Source organism: Alternaria atra (assembly GCF_907166805.1).
Source record: "Alternaria atra isolate CS162 genome assembly, contig: 32, whole genome shotgun sequence".
Classification (NCBI taxonomy): Eukaryota; Fungi; Ascomycota; class Dothideomycetes; order Pleosporales; family Pleosporaceae; genus Alternaria; species Alternaria atra.
In genome coordinates this window covers 1,583,174-1,598,714 of record NW_025091331.1, presented here as the reverse complement: position 1 = coordinate 1,598,714, position 15,541 = coordinate 1,583,174, and the positions used below count along the sequence as shown (strand labels likewise).

Here is a 15,541-nt window from a genome sequence, read left to right as displayed (position 1 = left end):
CTCACCCTTCAAAAGTAACCTGGATCCCTTCCCACGAATTGAACGACCGACCTCGGCACAATCGCTGTTTTTTTCCAAGCACGAATGTGTAGTCAGAGTGAGTACAAGTAAACTAAGCACCAGTTTACCCGCACATTTCTTACGGGCCAACTGCCTCCTTCCATTTCGTCTTTACCTCATACTCGGAGCTTGACCATCTCACAGATTGCGCCGTGCATTGGATCGATTCCTCCTGTATCAGTCAGGCGCCCCCTTCGTACTTCCAAGGACCCAGGTGATGCACCATACTGTAAATCTTCTTCTTCATCGTTCCAGTCGAATAGACAAAGACTTAGCTCCAATATATATACGTTTATAAAGCTGGCTTGCCAACAACTGTCGCGCGATACGGGAAGTCCAGTCTGAGTACTCGCCTCTGGTACACTTGGTACACTTGGTCTAACAGCCATGTTGACTGGAGCAGAAAATGCAAAGGCTCGAACGAATTTAGCAGCATACTTTCAAATCTAGAGTTTTAGAGACACAGGTCCCAGTAGTGACTCTGAGGCATCGGATCATCTTGGCTGTTTTCGGGTGAGGGAGCCAGAAGGTGATTGCGTGATCGAGAAACTCGAAGTTACCTCTCAGATCAACTTCAAGGTGGCTTTCAGGGATGCAAACTTTCAAAATATTGTTTTTGTAGTATGCATCCTCAGCTGGCTCGTAAAGTCCCTCTTCCGGCTCTGGAGGAGAGGCCCCGCGTATTCGTTGAATATGTCCATGTGGTGGCAGACTGAGATGGCCAATGCAGGACTAATTTGTGATCGATGAGGATGACTGTTCTTGAGGACAAAACATTCAGGGATGTTACCCACGATGAAGGATAAAACATTCAGTTTCATCTCCGCAAGAGGGCTTGACCATGGTTCGAATGACGGAGACACGGTTGTTGTTGTGGCGGGAACTTGACCCTGCAGCATCATTGCTGGCATATGACTATGTTGAGACAGGTATAGCTTATGTTGACAAGCCTGTCTTATACTAGGATAAGCTTGCCCCATGCATGTCAGTAGGTCACGTTTTTTGGGCTCAATCACTTGAAAACCTTCTCATGTTGTTTGTGCACAGTCTCTTCGAAAGGTGTGTCTGATGGCCTCTGACTGACGTAGGTGATTGGTGCATTACGGCAACCAAGATCACGTAAGTGCTGCCATATGATAAGCCGAGGGTTCAGGAAAAGCGCGTGATAGACAATTAGCCTTGGTCTTTTGGAATACCGCCCTGCGATCATCCCAAGTTGTCCGCTTATACCTCATGCTCAATGTCAGTGACCCTTGGCACCTTGTGCAACCGTAAGCCACAGAAGCTAGCGACAAGCTCGATCTACACCAGATCAGTACGTACTACGAGGCGTGGTTTGGGTGCTGACTTACGCATTGTTGAACTGTCTCGACGTCATCTTTGCTAACGCCAATGCGTCTAGTCCCGCGCAAATGCCAGGCGGTCTCCCTGGGCAGGTTTTGGATCATGATGCCACTGAGTACGGTGAGCTCCGTCTCAACGTCGTTAAGAATGGTGTGATCGGATAAGTAGAGACCGTAGGTGATCTGCTTGCTCGTCCAGTCTACCTCTCGTTAGCTTAGCACCAGGGGACGACTAAGAGTTACATACCGAAATCCCTCTGTGATGCTAACACGTTATCGATGCCTTCCTGGTTGTGCTGGTACAAGCGACCTTGCCATGCTGCACCACGTTTTGAGTTTGCCTCGTCACATTGCCATCCTTCTCTGCCCTGTTGTCAGCTTTCACAATTCTTTGATGACAACGCCTAATTCCATACCTTGAAAACGTATAGTCCTTGTCCTCTGGATTCGTAATTGCATCGATGTCGAAGATGGCTTCCAGCGGCTTGCACACACCCACAATCACGATGAGTTTGAACAGCGTCTCGCGTATCCTTCGCATCAAAGCCTGACGTTGTTCGGACGTCTGGTGTTCGGGTCGCTTGATGAGTTCTTTGTAGAGCAGAGGCGCGAAGCCAGGCTGTCCACCGCCAACGATTGATGCAAGCTACAACGACTTATTCTCTGTTCTCATTTGTACATATAGGATGAATTCATACCAGAAGCACATACCACTTGTCGTCTCCAAGTGTCTGCGACGGAAATCTCTCCTCTACCGTATTGAACAGGGCGAGAGCCTCGTCATCAGTTGGATCGCGGGGTATCGGGATCGTATTAGTCGACATGATGGCTTTCTTACTATCAAGGAGGAGTTCGAAGTAGCGGCACAATAACGCGCCTCGCGAGACGTCTGCTGACTGTCGTCATTAGGTGTTCCGATAGTCGGGATGGTGGAGTATGTAGAAGGACCGATTACGGCCGCGACGCGTCTTCCAGGTTCAGCGCGCGTCACGCTAGAGTAGGCACGCGGGGTAGACCTACCCTCCAGTACCACACTTCACGGAGAGATGCATACCCCCGAACCCAGCTTGTTCTCCTACAGCACTCAGCTGAATTTAATGGTCCAAGTGGGATGTGAACTGCAACCTAGGCCAGTCTCCTGGTATCTGATCTATTGCAGCACCACGCACCACCGCCATTGACTTGCGCTATCAATATCCTTATATAGTAAACGACCCTTTCCAAGTTGAGTGCTCATCGTTGGGTGTTAGCCAAACCTTCACTACGAATTGGTAGTATGGTTACTAGCACTTCGAGCTATCGCCTACCTGATGGCAAGCCCAAAACCGTCATTATCACAGGCGGCGCAAACGGCATCGGTGCCGAAACAGCTCGCACCTACCATGACCATGGCTGTAACATTGTCATAGCCGATCTTCCCTCCTCCAATGAGGCAGCTAATGCTCTTATTTCATCTCTACCTGAACCATCACGAGCTGTATATCACCCCACCAACATTGTTAGTTGGAGCGACATGCAAGGTCTGTTTCGGGAGACAAAGAAGACATTTGGACAAGTAGATATTGTCGTTGCAAATGCGGGAATGATGGAGAGTAAAGGTTTCTTCGACTTTGAAGAGGACGAGCAAGGGGAACTGATGGAGGCGATTGAAGCTGGCAAGATCATCGACGTTAATTTGAAAGGCACTATGAACAGTGAGCTATTGATTCACAAGCGTTCTCTTCAGGCCCGTCTCTAACACTTAATAGCTCTCCGAATGGCTATGCACTCCATGAAATCTAACCCACTGGACTCGGACGGTGCACGAGGCTCTATCGTACTCATCGCCTCAACATCTGGGTACTTCGGTGGAACTGGTGTAGTTTCATACGTCTCTTCCAAGCATGGCGTAGTAGGCTTAGCTCGAGCCTCACAGATTGTTGCCCAGCAGCTCAGCGTCCGAGTCAATGTCGTTGCACCCTTCTTCACCCCCACGCACATTACTTCGGGCTACTCTGAAAAGTGGAAGGAGTATAGTCTGCCAGCAAATACAACTGAAGATGCAGCTAATGCTATTGTGACTACAAGTGTGCATCCTAAGAGACAGGGTCATAGCATGATGGTGAGTCTGCAACAACTTCATAGGTATTGGCCTTTGAGAAAGAAAGCAATGCTGATAACAATTTCTAGGTCGCAGGCAACTTGGTGCGAGAGATTGAAGTGGCAAGAACAGCATCAACGAAGGATTGGCTAGGAGAGGAAATATCCGATATTATGACGAAAGGTGGCAAGTTCTTCAATGATTTAGGCGGTTATACCCTACCTAAAGCACGGTCTTGAAAGCTCTCTGCATGCAAGACTAAACCGGTATAGTTGCCACTACTGCGCATCTACACTTATCCTACAGCATTTACTGCTACAGTATTCTCAACTACGAAGCAATCTCCTTGTGATTTCCTATCTACCCAACCACTGGCGTATCCCTGAATGAAACATCCGCGCATTATGGGATCTACTTCGGCCGCCCAGCCCAAGCACTCCGTCAAATACCTTCTCACTCTGCTCAGGCTTCCATGCATCAGAGGACACCAAATATATGCAGCTGAAGCCTCCCATCGACAGCTTTCTCGCTCGCCCTGATGAGATCGAGGACAATATACTCCGCTTAGCCCTACCTACTTGATAGATCTTCACAGCGAAACAGTTTTGTCAAATCCACAAGGACTGTGCGTATCTCACAACGTCTAAAGCGGATATCTTGAGTCTTGTACGCGCACTTCCTGAGATGGCCGGGCTAATATATGAGGTCTAATACTATCTCTAGGCCATGAAACCGATCGTATTTCACGCGAAGAAATTAAAAATCACTTGTAAGCATGCCTAGTCCTAGGCCAAGAACCAGGAGATACAAAAGCTGCAAATCTGCGATCCATTGGAGGAATTGCCATTACAAAAGGTCACGACTGCTTAAGGTCACGACTGCTTAAGCTCAGGATAGTGACGCAACGTTCCACCAATTCCATGGCACTGAGTACTTATCCAAACATAATGAGGAGGTTGTGGATGAGTGGCTGGACAGGCAAGGAATGATGGCTAGATTTGGTGGAGTTTGGGTTGGTCCAATTTGAACTGCGGTCAAGCTGATCATCGAGTAAAGGTATGAGAATCTTTATAGAAGGCGAGAATGCATTGTAGCTTCTTGGACGCCAGCATGGATTGCTACATACAACATGGGAACGTAATGCCATCTACGATTGGGAATCGAATATCCTACTGCCGCCCTCAACGTACTCAACCTCTTTCTACGATGAACGGCTGTTGTAATTTACTCAATTTTATCGAGACTCCTTGAAATGGTGACATGGGCGGATAAATTGCCTAGTTTAAGGACGTTCAATGGCTTTAGCAAGATATTTGCTACCTTAGGCCAAGCTTTATGCTTTGTATTCCTGTCACCATACCATAAAACCTTGAGTGAGTTGTAGTGATATTAGGTGAAGGCTGCTGACTAGCCGATGAAGCTGATTAAAGCTGGATGGTATGATGTTTGTGCAATTTCTGTGCGCTTTAGGCACTTGATTAGCTAGGTCGTGCTTGGACAAAGAGGCGCTCGGGCGGATATTCACTCGACACACGCCATGTATCGCAGCGAGAACGGTCCTCGGCTAGGTCCATTGATGCAAAGATGTTGCAGAGTAGCGGCGAAGATACCACTGTGAATACCTATCACCTGAAAGTAAAGCAAGGTCTTCACAGCTTTGCGTGTCGCATGTCGTCTTTGATCGCACCGATTATGGCGCGAAATTTTACACATCAAACGGCCGAAATGCTATTGGGTGATGTGTAGGAGTAATAGACTTCACGAGCCGATCACAGGGTTCATTTTCGCCTTAGTAATCCAAGAGCTTTGGCCCGGTGACGTTTTCTACAGCCATAGGTAACACCCACCTTCTATAATCTATCCAAATACCAATTGAAGCCTCACAACGTACTGTCTACACCATGGCATCTTCAAGACTAGTTGCTCGCTCATCGCGCGCTCTCTTCTCCCTCCAGCGCACCCAATGCCGTACCTTCAGCATCTCTACGATCCGCAACAATGAGTTCGAAGCTCTCAACAAGCGCACCAACGACACTTCTGAGACGTACCGCAAATACCAAATCGAGAGGCCACTGAACCCTCATCTTACCAACACCACCTCTACTATTGCCAATGAGATGCCTGCGATTGGCGAGGACGCTGCCCCGCCTGAGTTGATCACCAACGCCGACGGCAAATTCGCACCTAAGGACTCTGTGCCTGAGAATACCGAGCGCATGACAGGCGGAACACAGAGCAGCAAAGATCAGGACGTTAGCGGAGCTAACAGCGAACTGGGTGTTGGTGAGATGGAAGGCGCCAAGTTCAAGGTCGAACCTATTCGCAGGACTGGAGAAGACCCGAACACCATGCGTGCGAGGTTATTATGTCCGTTCATACATTGCCCATCTCCTATCCCCAATCATATATACAATGTTTGTACCAGGTCGAAATATGGCTAACGAATGATTAGATCAGAGCCGCAAGAGGGGAACCCTAGAAAGTGATCTCCTCCTCAGCACCTTCGCCGACGCCCACCTAAGTACCATGTCTCCTTCTTTGATGCAGCAATATGACACTTTCCTCGACGAAAACGACTGGGACATCTACTACTGGGCGACTCAAGAACCCACACCTACATCCCACGAGACAGCCGAGGGCGGTGGCTCTGCGATGTCTACCGCCAACGCACAGGGCATGGACGCGACGGCACAGACGAAGGTGCCTGAGAAGGACGAGCGCAAGAGGCAGCCTGGAGAGGGTGAATGGGCGCAGACTGTTGGCACTTTCAAGCCCGCATACAGGCCTGTGCCTAGCAGATGGAAGGGCAGTGAGATTCTGAGCTTGCTCCGGAAGCATGTCAACGAGCGCAAGGCAGGAGGTGTAATTGAGGGTGAGGGTAAAACACAACAGGAGGGGAAGGGTCTGGGAATGATGCCCGAGATCAAGAACTTCGACCAGTAAAGAAAAGACCGCCCCTTTGCTCACCACCACGCCCTGTAGGTATACTGTATGAATAATGCGCTCAACTGTCCTTCTTCTATCTCCTGTACATCTCGTAACTGTTTCACTCACAGACCGTTTCCGCACTTTTCCAGGACCCTTGTCACCGCCATGCCATCTTACGTTACAAGCCACATCGTGCAAACAAGACGCCAGTTCAATGTTATCCTAACGAGCCTAGTTACGCTCTCATAAGTTACTCTATCCGGAGATCATTCCTCCGCCCATACCTCTCCGCACCAACTCCCACGTGTTCCGCGGCAATTCTAGTCAGATTTTCCCCGGAGCTTTATGTCATTACCCCGGTTCAATTTCCCCACACGGCAAAGCTTGCTTCGGCATTTCATATGTTTCGAAACTACGCCTGGTATACCGGCACCGGCTGTTATTGGAGGAAGTACTATTTCTCATGCTTCTAGACTAATAATTCAGTGTCACGTTCGAATGCAAATGGCTGACGGTGTAAATTGGAGGGGATGCGTTGCCGCATGTAGAGGTTTGTCCGCATTTCTAAAACGTCGCTGATCAGTGACGGGATATGTGATGAGTACTGGTATATAGCTGCTGTTGTCTTGGGGGGTTTGAGGGATCATCCATCTTAGTATTGATCATCATCATTATCATCCACGATGCGGTTTACATCAATCCTCCTCTTCGCCAGCACGGCGCTCGCTGCCCTACCCTACAAAGGCGCAGACTGGTCCTCCCTTCTCATTGAAGAAGCGGCGGGCAAAAAGTACAAAAATGCCGCCGGCACCGTCCAACCGCTTGAGACCATACTCAAGAACAGTGGCGTCAACACCGTACGTCAGCGCATATGGGTCAACCCCTCGGACGGAAACTACAACCTCGACTACAACATCAAACTCGCCAAACGCGCAAAAGCAGCTGGTCTAGGCATCTATCTCGACTTCCACTACAGCGACAACTGGGCCGACCCAGGCAAACAAGTCGTACCCGCAGCGTGGAAATCGCTAAACCGCGAAGCCCTTATCAAGCAAGTGTACGACTACACCAAGAACGTGATCAACACCTTCTCCACCAACGGCATCGCCCTCAACCTCGTTAGTATTGGCAATGAAATCACACCCGGCCTCTTGTTCCCCATCGGCCAACTCTCCGGCACCGATGGACCAAAGAACGTGGCCGCGCTGCTCAAATCCGCGTCCAAAGCCATCAAAGAATCCTCCATGAGCCCAAAGCCCAAGATCATGATTCATCTAGACAACGGCTGGAACTGGGAGACACAACAGTGGTGGTACGACACGGTGCTTGGATCAGGCGGCGGATTGTCAGCTGCAGACTACGATGTTCAGGGCGTGTCCTACTATCCATTCTACAACAGTGCTGCTACGCTGTCTGCTCTCAGCACGAGTTTGAACAACATGGCGAAGAAATATGCCAAGGAGGTCATGGTTGTCGAGACCAACTGGCCGAGTTACTGTCCTAACCCGTCAAATGCTTTCCCTGCGGATGTGAAGAGCATTCCTATTAGTGCGGATGGGCAGACCCAGTGGATGAAGGAGGTTGCGAAGCGTGTGGCTGCTGTACCGAACGGCAAAGGTACTGGTCTGTTCTACTGGGAGCCAGCTTGGATTGAGAACCCAGGACTGGGTAGCAGCTGTGGATGGAACCTCATGGTTGGAGATGATGGCAAGGTTATGAGCAGCTTGGCTGTATTTGGTAGCATTTGAACGACCCATGTCGGTTCTTCCAAAACTGTATATATTGCGTGCGTTAGCACATCAGTAAGATGATACATGTGAAATACCAGAAGGACTCCCACGTGCATATGCGCATGATTGCAGCTCACTTATGTATCAATATGAACAGAGAATGTGCAAGACCAGAAGGCATGTTGAAGACAGCGTTGACGATGATCAGAACATACTTCGTGTGGTCGGAGCCATCTTTGATGTTTGGGTGGTTTCATTGAGTACATAGCAGTGAAGCAGTGCAGACTCCTTTCCCTCCCGTGTCAAAAAAGCAGCCCAGTCCATTCCGAATGTGCAAAGGAAGATGTGTCAGGGTTCGTGATGGCATCATATCCTTCCGCTAAATGCCTTTTCATAACCTCATTGCGCCCGCAGCAAATTATCAACCTACTGCTCCTCAGAGTAACCCTCACCAGCAGCTGGCTGGGCCTCGCCCTCGCCCTGCTCCGCCTGCCTGGCCTGCTCCGCAGCTTGCTGAGCAGCGATGGCCTTGGCACCGTAGTCTTGCGACATGGGCTGGACGACGGGCTGCTCCTCCTTGGGCTCGATGATGGTAACGGAGTCGGGGAGAGTCTGGGATGGGCCAGCCTTGCCCTCGGGGTCGGAGCCGCGCATGATCTTGACCTTGATACCGAGCACACCCTGGCGGAGCAGGACGTGGCGGGTGGCGTGGTCGATGAAGTCCTTGGCGGGCTGACCGGAGTGGATCATGAAACCGTCCTGTATGACGTTAGTATGCCACCTCAAAATACGTTCAACGTGTGCATGCGTACAGTGAACTTCATGCTCTTGGCACGGGCGGCCCTGAGCTTTCCGGAAACGACGACCTCGCAACCCTTGGCACCAGACTCCATGATGAACCTCAGCACACCGTAGCAAGCCCTTCGGACGGCCAAACCATTGAGAAGCTTGTATCGGAGGGACTCGCACTGGGCGACGGCGGAGAGACCACGGTTCTGGACCTTGGCGGCGTAGAGGGAGACAGAGTTCTCGGGGAACTTGAAGCGCTTCTGGATGAGCGAGGTGAGCTCACGGATGCGGCGACCCTGCTCTCCGAGAACCTCCTGGGTGTGTGTGGCGCGGATGATGATGTCGGTGACGGTGGGGGTGACGCGGACCTCGACGCCGGAGTAGCCCTCCTCGGCCAGCTCGCGCTGGAAGAACTCGTTCAGCTCGGCGTAGAAGACACCGTCTGTAGGAGGTGATGTTAGCGACCGTTCTGTGTGCGCAATGCCCTTTGTGTCTCGCATTTGACGTCCTGAACATTGTAGGCTCTATGCCACGCAGCAACGCCTCATGATCGCCATCTCTTTTATGCTCCGTCTTCTACTTGTAGGAAGGGTATATCGTACCAGCAACGAACTTTCTCCTCTTGGAGCTGCAGGCCGTCAGTACTCATTCCCATTTGCGCGTCTTTGCCATGCGACGGCGTGCGGACAAACTCACATTGCGGTTTGAGTGGTGGCCATTTTGTCGAACTGTGGAAGGGCGTATCTGAACTCCGGGCGTGGGTGTTCAGAAAAGTCGAGCCGTTGTTATCGAAGTCGTAGTTGATGTTCGTGAGGCAATTCGATATCGCTTTAGCGAGGGCTGAGTGCGCGCTAAAGCTCGGACCACATTCATCATTTGGCACTGATTAGATAGCCACATCAGGGTCCCACGGTTTGTAAAGCGTCAAGTTGCACACATCTTGGGTCGTCTGTTGCAAAAGATAATATTCGATGACTGCACTCCAGAGCTTACCATGCGCCATCCAACGCCAAACCCAGTCTCAGTATATACAAAGCGCCTCTGCGCTCTCAAGTCCTTCATTCACATGCTAAAGATGCTCGATCGGACCCTCAGGTAGCAGAGGCTCGTTATTCCTCTCCACACACGCCTTGATCGGTGGGCGGATTAGGTCATTGAACAAGAAGGTACCGTACACCAGGAGAGCGAAACCTGCAACCTGAAGCCACTTGAACGTCTCCCAGCCCAGACCAAGCGACACAATCCAAATGAAGAGTGTGCGGCAAGTGTCAATCGTAGAGCGCGAGGTAGCAGAGACGGTGCGAGTTACGGACAGACCGAAGAAGTTAAAGCCACTGCAGCGTATCAGTAAAGTTTGAAAGTAGGGATGGAGAGTAAAGACATACCCAATGCTGACCATGATCAACAGCGAAGACACTGCGATAGCGCGGTAGTGCGTCATCTGGTACAATCCCTCTCTAGCGTTGAAGTATCCAGTTCCAATGGCGAAGTGTAGAATAATCATGCCAACGAGCGTAACCAAGAAACCGAATACACCTTCCCAGCCAACAACCTTGATCGGCTCCATGGCATACTTCTCCATGATCCTCTCTTCAAGCACGAACTGTGTCGCAGTGAAGATCTGCGCGCCAGCAATGAGCAGGACACCGATGATGGTCATAGCAGCCTGCGAAGTCGCCGCCTCCATGCCAACCGAGCCGGTTGCCTCACCATGAATCGATTGGTGGCCAGGCGATGCTTTGTCGTCCTTGGTGATGGCACCTGCGAGTCCAACAACAGCGACACCAGCTACGACAACAAAGAGCGAGAACCACTTGTAGAGTCCAAGATGGCGCTTAAGGAACCAGACGCTGAACAGACCAACGAAGAGAACCAGTGCGCCTCTAGTCATCTGATAGATGCTGGCTGCAACAAAGAGCAGGCCAACGTTCATGAGCGTGGTTCCAGCGATGTCGCAGCAGGCTGGAAGCGCCAACAAGAAGATGCTCCGACCCTCGAGCGGTATCCTGCCTTCATCATCGGGATGCGCAGGCCTCAGCGGATTGGCGACAGCACCCGTTTCGCTGTCATCTGACCCTTCATTGTCTGGAATGGCCTCGTAGCCTGCCCTCGCGCTCGCATACCGCTGGTAGAGCTGGAAGATGCCGATCACCAGCCAGCAACCCATCTCACCCACGAACATCTGGAGAGTCTGGAGGACGGGTTGCTCGAAGTGATCGCGATGCTTGGGCGAGGGAGAGTCGCAGTTCTTGACGCATTGCATGTCCTAGTCGCGCGTAGTCAGTATCAGGCTTTAGCGTCACTACATAGAAGGGTTTACATACTTGGTACTTGGTTAATAGTGTATTACACACGCCCGTCAACAGCATCATAGCCACCAAGAACGGCACTGCAGCTTTGACTGCCATGATGGTGATGAGTCGAGCTCTCGGAGCTCAGCAACGCTTATCGGACGCGGTATCGCAAAGTGATGGGTTATAGACAACTACGCAAGCTGCGTTCAGATATAAATGGGGAAAAGATGGAGGGAGAACAGAGTATAGATAGATGCAGCGACAGCAAGGTACTAGGCAGCTCCGAGCTGCGACTCGTGATGGTTGATGGCCAAGTGAGGCGCGTCAGGCTGCGTGACGAGTGATGTAGCAGCGGCCGCCTCGGCGATAAGAGATGGCGCTAACGCCAGGCCGAGGCGTTCTCGACGATCCCCGAATGGAAGAAGCATCCGTGCAGCTGCGTCTTTGTTCTGCACCTTGCATTCATTCTTGCATGTCTTATTGATGCTACATCAGACGAGCATTTCATAGCTACAGTATTGAACGTCGGGAGTCCCTGCAACAGAAACAACACCCAGCCTGTCCGATTCTGTGTTAGCCTTTTAACCTATCTCACACTGGTTCGGATGATGGGGACGCGTGACTGTGTTAGTCACGGTGCCCCAAGAGCATTTTCGCCGTCAGATCAGTGCGCAGCTCACGTGTGTTCCTTTTGGAAGACGCAACTATGAGATTCAAAGGGTATCTAGCTCTATGCAATAGTACGCGCTCTGTACACGAATTGACGAGACACTCGTGTTTGAACTAAACGAAAGACTTTTAAGATGCAACTCACTCCTCTACCACATTACAAGAACCACCTAAATTCCGGGTTCTTGGGTCCATCTCTCAGTTTCGCAGTCGATACATCCTTTGCGGTATGGTTGACGCCCTGTTTCGCGTTCCTCCTCTTGTTATCCATAACCATGTAGGCACCAAGCAGTGCTGCACACAAACATCCCGTCGCTCCAAAAGCCGCTGTAGTGGCCAGCGCAGGTATGTACTCTGGCGCATCCTGTGGCCTGAAGATGTTCGAACTAACAACACCCATCAAGTTTGCCAGCGGCACACCAACTGAGGTAAGAGTGACGCGTCGGTTTTCGTCCGCGACGTTGTTGTTGTACCATGTTGAGAGGAGAACGGAAGGTGCAGACGTGCCCCATGTCATCATAAAGCAGGCGAAGTAGGCGACGGTGAGGGAGTTTTCTACGTCGATGGTGGCGTAGATGATGAAGCCGATGAATGTGAGCAGAAAGCCGAGAGCGATGAATGGGAAGCGGAGGCGAGTATAGTCTGATGCGAAGGCCAAGATTAGAAGAACAATAGCTCCAACGATGTTGGGCGCGACGGTATAGAGGTTCGTCTTGATCTTATCATAACCTAGGCGCGCTACAATCTGTGGCAGAAACAGTGAAACGGACTGTAGCGGTACACCGAGACAGACTTCAATGGCAAGGAAGCCGTAGGTTGACGTTTCCTTGAAGATACCAAGGGCATCTTTCAAATTGAACTTCTGGTCGACGACTGATGAGGAGTCGATCTGAATACGAGTGTATGCCAGTTGCTTTTCTGAGTCGTTGAGAAACTTGGCTTCGAAGGCATTCTTGGGAAGGTACCAGTAGGCGAAGAATGAAAAGCAGACTGTAAGCGCTCCCTCAATGATGAACAGATAGCGCCACGAGTCGAGCTTCGATTCAATCTGAAACACACCGAAGGCTAACAGCCCAGAAAAAGCGTTTGCGATGTTGGATGCAGCATAAAACAAGGCCAGTCGCCTTGCAAGCTCACCTCGTCGGTAGAAGGTGGTCAGGTAGTAAATGACCAAGGGGAAGAAGGCAGACTCGGCCATACCTGCGTACTGTTAGCCATAGATTCATTCCCGTTCTCAATTCGATTACTCACCCAAAAACCATCTCAAAGCCATCATACCACTCCAATTCTTCACACTAGCAGCGAGCAGTGTCGCACTACCGAAACAGAACATCATAATCGGCAGCACGCGATGTGGTCCATATTTCTTTCCCAGCATACCAATTGGCGGCGCGAAGACGACATACGGTACATAGAAGATACTCAGCATGATGTTGTACTGGTTTCCCACGAAACCGAGATCTTTGTCCATGTTGTCCGTCTTTGCGTTACCCAAGTTACCCTTGTCAAGCGCATTGAAGAGATACATGACTGCCAACATAGGCAGGATCCGCAGGTCGAACTTCCATGTCAGAGACTTCTCGTGCTCGTATGTGGGCAGATGCTCGGTCGTTCCTTCGATCGGGACTGGTGCGTTAGCATCTTTGGAGGAGGAGAGAGAGGCCGTGACTTCGAGGCCATCTTTTGCAAGCTCGGGGTCCTTGTTCGTCGACATATTAATCAATTGAAATGGCAAAACCGCGTTCCCGCTACCGAAGAGCCTGGAGGAGACGTCGAACTTGGGAGCGACGCAATCAGAATGCTCTTCTTGAGATGTCGTGGAAGAAGGTGCGGTGCGACTTGACGACGAACAGACCGATTGCGTCCCCAGTCTTAAGTATGATCACCACAAGCTACCGATTACGATCATAAAACCAGCAAGAGTTGCATCCATCCCGTGGAGTTACGTGCAACCTGAGGCCACGCGCCAACGTAGCCGGATATCCCAGGCGTTACATGGTGGTAGCGAATGCAAGGTAACATTCTCCACTGTCTATCTCACGTTGTGCTTGGTTCTCCTGATAAACTCCCTGCCCTTTCTGACCAATACCGATTATGTCGCCTCGTGTCGCGCACAGGAGCTAGGGGTCTGAGTGGTTCGGCAGCGACCCCAAAAGAGGGATCGGCATGGAGGATTGGAGGATTGGAGGGGTTCATCCAAGATACGGCATGATAAGAAAAGGCCCGTCCCCATGCGGTATCGGAAGGATTCGTGAAGGTGGTAGTTGACATCAAGCCTGCGATAATTTATCGGTGAGCTTCTCGTATCTAGTTCTTTTGTACATGTAACATTGTCACGAGGTTGGGAAATTGAAAGTCGTGTTGTTCCTGTGCTGATAGGAAAAGTGGAGTGAAGTTCGGGGTACCGGCCCCCCGCAGTTGCTAACGACTTCTTAGTCAGTAGGGCCGGGATGCCTTCGCCGTCAAACACACATAGTCGCTTGTGCCTTCATGTTATAATTATTATTCAATTGTCTCGGGAGAGATCCGCTTACAACAATGTGTAGGTAGGTAGCACATTTGTCGTATTCAGAATGCATACCCTTTGAGACTGAAAGAACTAGGAACAAACGCAAGGGATACCTAAATCCGACGTCCTTCTAACGAACCATAGGTATACTTAAGTCATGACATTCTGGAGATCTCATTACCTTCATACTAGCCTAATCATATCACCCTCTGACTGGAAACATACGGAGCTGAGCCTTGAAACCTCTACCACAGATCGTCCATACTCCTGCGCTGATCTCCCCAATCGGATCCAGACCTCTTGGGGTAACAGAGGTAGACATGGTATGGGCCTTATCCTCATATTCTCCAGGAGGCCATACTACGCTTCTTCCCCGCGAAGATTAAGATCAATTGCAATATGAACAAGGAATCTATCCACACATACTCATTTCCGAAACGCCATGTGAATTTGATGGCATCCCCAAAGGTGCGAGGCATATAAGCGTCTCGAGATCAGGAAGCATAGTGCCGTAGTCATGGTGGTCTCTTACCGTTGCCAATAATACTCTTTGAAATGATCCGGCACAATACTAAAGTACCTAGATAGAAATAAGTCCAGTGCGCATACAGTATTACTCCTACGATCCAAGACCTTGCATTACACTTCCATCCCTGTGCGCCGTCTTGGCTGGTGGATACTGGATGGGGGTTGGGCGGGTGTTTATCAATGCAGGCTGGCGCGAAGCGATACGGTATCGGGGGGCTCAGAACAAAGTCTCTCTTTTGGACAGACTTCGTGCGTCTGAGCGCACGATAACTTTTCGGATGCAGAGGCTAGTGAATGTCATCCCAGCAAGAAGAAAACATGCCTATCGTCAGATTAGTGGCCGAAGTGAACTTTACAAAAATGTAGACCATTGTGTGTGATCGAGTGTACAAAAATAGTATCGTCTTCATTGCCCAGGTTATGAACACATTGCATGCTCTTTGACGTGCAAGCTGGCATGGTGTCTTCAAAATCGTCTATGGTCGAGAATAGAAATCGCGCAACCTGAAATTCCAATTACATCTTTGTAACACAAGACGAACGGTGAACCTGGAGGACATATCGAAAAATTGCGCTTTCAGAATGGCGCATCCGCCCGTACTATACAACGC

At 50.4% G+C, this 15,541-nt stretch overlaps 7 protein-coding genes across 7 annotated transcripts; 3 read left to right on the top strand and 4 right to left on the bottom strand.

The window, feature by feature from the left end:
• Window positions 1-1,284: 1,284 nt before the first annotated feature.
• On the bottom strand, window positions 1,285-2,227 carry ALTATR162_LOCUS10285 (uncharacterized protein; the record flags this gene model as incomplete). The annotated part of the gene is made up of 5 exons (XM_043317921.1): window positions 1,285-1,362; window positions 1,413-1,603; window positions 1,651-1,766; window positions 1,820-2,049; window positions 2,102-2,227. 5 exons carry the CDS (start codon window positions 2,225-2,227, stop codon window positions 1,285-1,287), a joined length of 741 nt encoding a protein of 246 aa, XP_043173856.1.
• Window positions 2,228-2,679: 452 nt separating this feature from the next.
• ALTATR162_LOCUS10284 (uncharacterized protein) lies at window positions 2,680-3,722 on the top strand (the record flags this gene model as incomplete). Its single annotated transcript, XM_043317920.1, has 3 exons — window positions 2,680-3,097; window positions 3,152-3,504; window positions 3,573-3,722. The coding sequence occupies 3 exons, from the start codon at window positions 2,680-2,682 to the stop codon at window positions 3,720-3,722; spliced, it is 921 nt and encodes a 306-aa protein (XP_043173855.1).
• Window positions 3,723-5,384: 1,662 nt separating this feature from the next.
• ALTATR162_LOCUS10283 (uncharacterized protein) lies at window positions 5,385-6,426 on the top strand (the record flags this gene model as incomplete). Its single annotated transcript, XM_043317919.1, has 2 exons — window positions 5,385-5,850; window positions 5,936-6,426. The coding sequence occupies 2 exons, from the start codon at window positions 5,385-5,387 to the stop codon at window positions 6,424-6,426; spliced, it is 957 nt and encodes a 318-aa protein (XP_043173854.1).
• Window positions 6,427-7,094: 668 nt separating this feature from the next.
• On the top strand, window positions 7,095-8,159 carry ALTATR162_LOCUS10282 (uncharacterized protein; the record flags this gene model as incomplete). Its single annotated transcript, XM_043317918.1, has 1 exon — window positions 7,095-8,159. The coding sequence occupies one exon, from the start codon at window positions 7,095-7,097 to the stop codon at window positions 8,157-8,159; it is 1,065 nt and encodes a 354-aa protein (XP_043173853.1).
• Window positions 8,160-8,567: 408 nt separating this feature from the next.
• Window positions 8,568-9,649, bottom strand: ALTATR162_LOCUS10281 (uncharacterized protein; the record flags this gene model as incomplete). The annotated part of the gene is made up of 4 exons (XM_043317917.1): window positions 8,568-8,900; window positions 8,954-9,372; window positions 9,533-9,558; window positions 9,627-9,649. The coding sequence occupies 4 exons, from the start codon at window positions 9,647-9,649 to the stop codon at window positions 8,568-8,570; spliced, it is 801 nt and encodes a 266-aa protein (XP_043173852.1).
• Window positions 9,650-9,999: 350 nt separating this feature from the next.
• Window positions 10,000-11,338, bottom strand: ALTATR162_LOCUS10280 (uncharacterized protein; the record flags this gene model as incomplete). The annotated part of the gene is made up of 3 exons (XM_043317916.1): window positions 10,000-10,264; window positions 10,316-11,196; window positions 11,255-11,338. The coding sequence occupies 3 exons, from the start codon at window positions 11,336-11,338 to the stop codon at window positions 10,000-10,002; spliced, it is 1,230 nt and encodes a 409-aa protein (XP_043173851.1).
• A 712-nt stretch (window positions 11,339-12,050) lies between these two features.
• Window positions 12,051-13,607, bottom strand: ALTATR162_LOCUS10279 (uncharacterized protein; the record flags this gene model as incomplete). The annotated part of the gene is made up of 2 exons (XM_043317915.1): window positions 12,051-13,093; window positions 13,145-13,607. 2 exons carry the CDS (start codon window positions 13,605-13,607, stop codon window positions 12,051-12,053), a joined length of 1,506 nt encoding a protein of 501 aa, XP_043173850.1.
• Between the last annotated feature and the right edge of the window lie 1,934 nt (window positions 13,608-15,541).